The following is a 7,480-nucleotide window of genomic DNA, read 5'->3' as shown; positions in this document are numbered from 1 at the left end:
CCAGCACACGTTGCTTGACAGCAGCTTTATTCAGAATGGAGACAGCTTTGGGTGAGCTCCCAAAAAACCCAACAAACCAGGGAGCAGCAGTGAACATTAGTTCTTTCAAGGTGAGACCCATGTGACACCCTGGTTCATGCTTATTAACATTTACTCTACCTTTGCCCCTCCTTTGTTCCACCCATATTCCCTCCTATCTCAAGCACTGCCTCTGTTTACTGTTTACCTCATTCACATGGGATTGCCTATACATTTTATTCATTTACATGTCTTTTTACTATGTGCACATGCTCAAGGCTGTGAACCCAGCTTCTCCTGGTCATTTGTGATTTCTTGCTGATTTCAGCACCATCACCAAGGTCTTGCTTCTGCTTTATCTCCTCATGAGAGCTGGTAGGCTGCATCCTGTTCTCCTTACACGATGAATCATATATCCTACACACTACCACATTGTTAGAAAACTGCTTGCCTAAGCATTTTGCAATGTTATTTTTAATACATCATTCCGCTTTGCTGAGCCACAGATTAAAGCCTTTATTCAGCTGCAAATCCAGTGCTCCCCAGGATCCAAGTACTGTCACCCTAACATAATGGAATACTTTTTTTAAATTGAATTTTGATGTTTTTTGGGGTCCAAAACATGTTATTCTTGGTGTGGCTGCCCTAGAACCAAGGAGGCTGAAAGCTGATGGTACTCATCTCTAGAGCAGATGCTATGAAGAGTAAATATAAATTCACTGCTGATAAAAATTGTGATTGATACTCAGATTGGCAGCAAATATTGGTGGCATTTTGAGTTGATTTAAACAGTATATTTGAATACAGTGGTGCCCAACCTCAGTGAGCAAACAACCTAACATGAGCTCCCAGTGCAATGCTCTGATGAAAATGGGGAAATGCTATCGCTCGATGTATGAATAGAATAGTGGAGAACAGAAGGAGGAGAAATTTACTGATCACTGAAACAAACTGCCAGGAGAATGGATAGTCTCTGTCTTTGAATGTCTTCAAATGGAGACTGGATCTCTTGATGCTCTTCCCTCATAAGCAAGTCACTGGGCTCAGTATGGACATAGCTGGTTGAAACCCCATGGCCTGAATTATATAGATCAAAATTAAAAATCTAAGGCTAGAAACAGATGCCACGCTTGTCCCAGAAAAAGGCCTTTTATCCTGGGACAAAGTGCAGCCATTCACATGTCCATGTCCATGTCCACTGTCCTGGGACAACCCCTAAAAAGGTCCATGGGATGAGAAGAGCTAACAGTTTGTTATGTTGCCCCATCACAAAATCAGTGACAGAAAAGTGGCAGTGCATTCAGATGCTCACTAACCCTGATTGGAAGGGTGATGCACATACATGCCAATTTGGGGATATTTCTTTTCTGGGACAAAAACAGGCACAGCTTGTCTCAAGTCAAATGCAATGTCTGTTCTTAGACTGGTCTCTTCTCACCTTAAAAGTTATAAATCTATGACAAAAGTGAGGTAGACTCTTAGGAGCCTATATGTTAGAGAAAGTTAATGATAAGGTTTGAAAAAACACTCCTTTGAAAATTTTACTTCTAAATTAAAACATCCTGCACACGTCTATATGAGACTCTGACTGCACAGCAGCCTGATAATACTGCACAGTAGTGTCATGGCAAAAACAGTGCTGAGATGCTACTTCATGGTAGTGAAGATCCCTTACCCTCCATTGACGCTGACCTCATGAAGGAACACCTTGAGAGAGTGGATACCTTCTGTGGCAGGAAGCCACCTTTGTTTCTTCCCAAAATCTCTGCTCTGTGACAATTTGATTAGGATGGGCCGAGAGGAGACACACCCTTACCCTATCTCTTAAGGTAACCTGAGCTGGATACATTCCTGAGAGGGGAGAACCTGCTCCCTCTGCCTACGTGATTAGTATCAGCTACCTGGGTGAGGGGCTTCTACCTGGTGGGCTAGAGACTGCCCAGCAACTAGTGATGTATTTTAGATTGGTTGGCTGACAGGTAACAGGTGCTGGCCTCCATTGGACCAGGTGAATGAGGTCACAGGGGCTATATAAGTTAAGACTGCCCAGGAGGAGGGGGCAGCAGCCATGCGGGGGACTCAAACTTAGAGAGGAGCTTTACCATCTGAAACTGGCTCTCTCCCCCATAACTCATGAGTGAGGAACGGCCTGCCTCCAGAGGGAATCTCCAACAGCCTTTGGATGATGCTTGTAAGTAAGCTACTTGAGATCTGGTTAGATATATAGCTGGCAGTAATTCAGAAGCATGATCAAAAGGCTACCTCAGCCAGACTGTTTTGCTGTATGGGATTCCTATCATATTGCTCTATCTTGTACCGTATTTCACCCTACCCCTGTAATCAATAAAGTTCTCCTTTGAGACCAGTGTAGGAGACTTATTGAGGGGTGGGTGGGGTGGGTCTAAATTATGCCTAAGAGGCCCCTTAGGTCTGCAGACTAAGGGAGACTTTCCTTTTTGACCCCCGACTTGGAGAAGTGCCCCAAGTGCCTGTACTGGGTCGAGTACCTGTAGGACTATTAGGCCTGTGTTTCCCCAAAGACACAAGGCCGAGAGAGTCCCTTCTTGGGGTGGTGGCAGCTTACATTACCCCCAGGCTAGCGAGTGTGCTCCAGGAAGGGGGACAGCCAGATGTGAGGCACCCCTAAGGAGGCACTCAGAGCCTGGAAGGTGGTCGGGAGCAGGGAGGTGGGTGGCTCAATGCAGGAACACCCCCTACTGTCCTGCCACACCTTCAAGTCAGCCGGTCCTAATGGTTTACACCCAAGGGTACTCAAGGAGCTGGCGAGCATCATAGCCCAGCCCCTGGCACGGATCTTTGAGAACTCCTGGTTCTCTAGTGAAGTGCCTGAAGACTGGAAGAAGGCCAATGTCATTCCTTTCTTCAAGAAAGGGAAGAAAGTAGATCCGGGAAACTACAGGCCCATCAGTAGCATCACTTAAAAGGTGTTCACCAGTGCTACTATGCAGTGACTCCAGTACACAGTAACTGGAGTTTAGTACTTGCTTATTCAAGTACTAAATAAATGCGATGTAACCACTGCACAGCAGCATCTCATACAGATGTGCCCCCCGTGATACAAACACTTGCAATTAAATTAGCCTCATTAAATTCAGAACAACTAATTATAATATGATGACCAGGATCATATCCTTCTGACATTTACCTGAATTTTTGTTTGATTCTCAATTTAGAAATTTTGGATTGTAGTTCCCCCCCCCCACAACATTACTAACTGTCTCATCAGTGATCAACCATGTGAAATCCTCAGTAAGGACCAAATCCCATGTGTATTTATTTCCCAGTTGTAATTATCAGATAGTTTTATTTTGTGAAATTCCTTTCCTTGCTGCCAGCATCCCTTGTGCAGATCAGATGTCTTTTGTCCTTTGTATGAATCGGAGAGTCCAGGTAAAGGAATAACTACTTTTCATTCTCTGAATAGGTACATTGGAACTTATTTTTTCATCATTGGTTTTATGCATTTTATCATCTAGTTAGTATAAGAACTCACATAGCTCTAATGTATTTTTATCAGTAATGGTAGTATTACCATGTTAAAGATAGTGGTCTGAAGTTTAGAGATCATCTTTCTGCCCTGAAAACTCTTCTTAACTCTTTGTCTCCATTTTCCTAGCTATAAAAAAAAACAATGACACATCTTTTTAAAGTACTTTGAAATTTTGAAAGAAAAGCCTTGTAGTTGTACTATATAATTGCTGAGTGAAATATGTGATGAGGGTAGGATCTTCATTATGCTTAAGTGAGTTAGAAGCAAAAATCTCAGAGGAAATTGTGCTTCCAAGTCACAGAAGCCTGGGGTATTAGGTATTTAGATGCACCTCTATTGAAAATCTCATACCAAAATGTATGAGTCAGATCTTCAGAGTGTGTAAATAGCCATAGCTCCACAGAGCAATGTCATGACAATTTTAATCAGCCTGAGGATCTGTCTTCTATTGTGAAGAGGAAAGTGTTTTCTACCTCCACCCCAATACAGCTAAAATGATGTTGGTCAATTGTAAACATAATAATAGACACTAAAAGTCAAATGCATCCTCATCACTTAGGTCTACATGAGCCTAACAGTTCAATGAGCAAGTGCAGTTACAACACACCAGCTTCTGTAGCCAACTGAACATAGGGGAGTGATATTGCTACTACCATATCCAGCTGCCTTTGACTCCAGAGCTCCCAAGCTATCTGACTTCCAAGGTACCAATTTAATTTGTGACAGACAGCCTTTGGCATAAGCCTAAAACAATGCTTGACTGCATACCCTTGGTATCATAGCAAGATGCCCTAACTGCTCTACCACCCCACCCGACCCCACACCACCCCTTCCTACTTGGCATGGAGCTTAATCATGTGTAATGCTTACTTATCTCTAGTGCTGCATTTCCATTTAGATGAATTCCATACCGCTCAACATTTAATACCTGATTCCAAGGCTTAACACATCTCAGGCATATGGCTTTCTAGGATCAGTGGTGAAAACTCAGGTGAACAACTCTTTCCCCATAAGCACATATACTCTGCAATTCACCTAAACCAGTGGTTACCAACTAGTGGATCTCGATCCACCGGCAGATCTCAAAGCCTCTTGCGGTAAATCTCAGAGCCTCTTGGAGTGGATCCGAGGTTGGGGGGTGGGGCGGGGGGGAAGTGCCCGTGTGCATGTTCACATGCACCCCAGCCCAGCAGGTCAGTCCATGGGGGAGGGAAGAGGCGGGGGCTAGAATGAGGCCCCCGCGGTGAAGGACCATGCTCAAGAGGCAGGAGCAGCAGTAAGTTGAGTGGGGCCCCAGCCAGGTGGGACTTACCTGCTAGGGAAGCATGCCCCCAAATCATTTTTTCTCCCTATACCTCAATCTGTGCCTCCCCTCCCCACTTCTCTACCCACAGACTTACCTGCTGGGTGGGGGAGGGATGGCAGCAGCTCATAGTAGATCTTGGATTGCTTAAAATGCCAAAGGTGATCTCCTACTTAAAAAAGGTTGGAGACTACTGACCTAAACCAACATGCATCACTTTATTTTCCAACATTCCTTCCTAGCCCTTCCTCAGGATCAGTTTATGGCCTTCAATCATAATTTATTTTGCAGAACCTTCCATGGCTAATGCAAATTTGCAAAAGTAGAACCAGGTATACTGTAATTTCTTTACCCTGCAGGCATGAGTACTATTGATCATAAGCACAGGTAGTCCAAATTGCACACAGAAAGCCTCAGCAATCTCACATCAAACACTACAGCCTATCCACTAGCACTAGCTGCTTCTATCACTTTCTATTTGATTTTGTTTCACACAGATTCTGACATCTCCCTCATCACCATGGTTTTTCATGTGAGCTGTATAAGATCCTATACAAATTGGTAGATGTTCTGAGTGATAAATTGCAAAGTTTCTTTTTGTCTGAACTGAACTGATCCTTAAACTTGGAGATCAGACAAGAAGCAACAGCGATGTTGGAAAGCAACGTGCACAGCCAATGTCTGCACTGGGGCTTTTTCCTATAGTAACAAAGGGTATCACAGTTCAGTGATTTCAGACAAAAATCTTTCACTTTGAATAATGTTTCATGACATTTTTATTTTATGGAGATGGAAGGACAGCTTCAGGAATCTGATCTGACTTAGAGGGATGTACCTCAGAAGTAATTCTTCTTAGATTAACAGAGTTGCACCACGGAACTACGGGCATAACTGGAGGCTCAACCAAATCTATCATGGGAAAATTTTCTTCACATTTTTTTTACCCCTCTGCTAACCACAGCGCAGAACATAAACAGGCAAGTATTTTGTCACTGGTGTTTATTATGTGCCATTCTCCCAGAGCCTAGAATGTAAGGTGAAGGTTGTTTTACTTGCAAAAAGATTTAAGATGAGTTTGATAACTTTTTCTTGATTTGGCAGATAAAACACTGGAGACAACTGGCCAGGGAAAACCAAAGCTGCATGACTGAATTTATATTCCTGGGTCTCTCCAGTGAGCCAAGGGTAGACGCTGTTCTTTTCATGGTGTTTCTGGTGTTCTACCTGCTCACTGTGGTCGGCAACATCATCATAACTACAGTTATCAGAATAGACCCTCAGCTCCATGTGCCCATGTACTTTTTCCTCATCAATCTGTCCTTCTTAGACATCTGCTACATCTCCACCAACGTCCCACAGATGCTGGTGAATCTGTTGTCCAGGAAAAAGACTATATCCTTCATGGGTTGTGCTGTTCAGATGTATTTGTCTTTGGCCTTTGGCATGACTGAGTGTTTCCTGCTTGGAGTCATGGCTTACGACCGGTATGTAGCAATATGTCATCCATTGCAATACAGAGTTATCATGAATAGGAAGCTCTGTGCTCAGATGGCTGTCATGTCCTGGACCTGTAGTCTGCTCAGCTCTTTGGTAATCAGTGTCATGACCCTGAGGTTGCCCTTCTGTGGGCCCAACACCTTGAACCACTACTTCTGCGAGGTGCCAGCTGTGCTGACCTTGGCTTGCACTGATACTTCCCTCACTGAAATGGTGGTCTTCATCTTCAGCATACTCATTGTCTTCATCCCTTTCCTCCTGATTGTTGTCTCGTACATCTGCATTCTCTCAGCTATCCTGCAGATCCACTCAGCCCACGGAAGAGCCAAAACCTTCTCTACATGTGGATCGCACCTGGCTGTCGTGACCTTGTTCTATGGGACAGCCATCTCCATGTACATGCGACCCAGGTCCCAATCCTCACGGGACAGGGACAAAGTGATTACTGTGTTCTATACCATTATAACTCCCATGCTCAATCCCCTGATCTACACTCTGAGAAATAAGGAGGTTAAAAGGGCCTTGAGGAGAATGGTCATTAGACACAGATTTTCAAGGAGGATGTGAGATGCTCACTGGATCCTGTGTTAAACTTGAGTCGCTTGATATGATTATTCCTTTGTACTGAGGTAGGGCGCCTTCCCCAAAAGATGGCCCCTTCTCCAAAGTGCTTATGGCCACAAGTGGTGTGGACATTTGATTCTCCAAGGACAACTAGCAGTGTCACACCTTGTGCCACCGCTAGTTGTCCCCAGGGAACACCTGTGCCACACGCCCTCTGGCAAGTGGCAAGTTACCCCAGGGGCTCTAGGGTAAGGCTGCTGGAGCCAGCACTGTGCTGGCCCCAGCAGCCTTACCTGAGGTCCTGGGGGCCTCCTGGGGATACAGAAGCAATGATTCTGCAGCACAGAGCCTGGCCAGCAGCTGCAGCATGGCTCCAGCCAGCCCCGCTCTGGTTTTGAGCAGTGCGCACTGCCCATCCATGTGCCATTCCGCTTCTTTTTCTGCAGGTTTTTTTTACCCCTGGATATCCAGGGGTCAGCAAAACCCTCCATGCTGCTCCACTGCAGCATGAAGAACAATGGAATGTGTGGTATGTGGTGCTGAAGACATGTCTGTAGCACCACATACCACATGGCTGTGCTCATTTG

General features: G+C 44.8%; 1 protein-coding gene across 1 annotated transcript; it reads left to right on the top strand.

The window, feature by feature from the left end:
* The first annotated feature begins 5,957 nt into the window (after window positions 1-5,957).
* LOC149871132 (olfactory receptor 2G3-like) lies at window positions 5,958-6,896 on the top strand. The gene has a single exon (XM_090034829.1). It carries the CDS (start codon window positions 5,976-5,978, stop codon window positions 6,894-6,896), a length of 921 nt encoding a protein of 306 aa, XP_089890955.1. The 5' UTR covers window positions 5,958-5,975.
* Window positions 6,897-7,480: the final 584 nt, after the last annotated feature.

The sequence above is a fragment of the Crocodylus siamensis genome, chromosome 2 (assembly GCF_052110815.1).
Source record: "Crocodylus siamensis isolate JL-2025a chromosome 2, ASM5211081v1, whole genome shotgun sequence".
Classification (NCBI taxonomy): Eukaryota; Metazoa; Chordata; order Crocodylia; family Crocodylidae; genus Crocodylus; species Crocodylus siamensis.
Note: the sequence above shows the minus strand (reverse complement) of the source record. Positions and strands in the feature narration are given on the sequence as shown.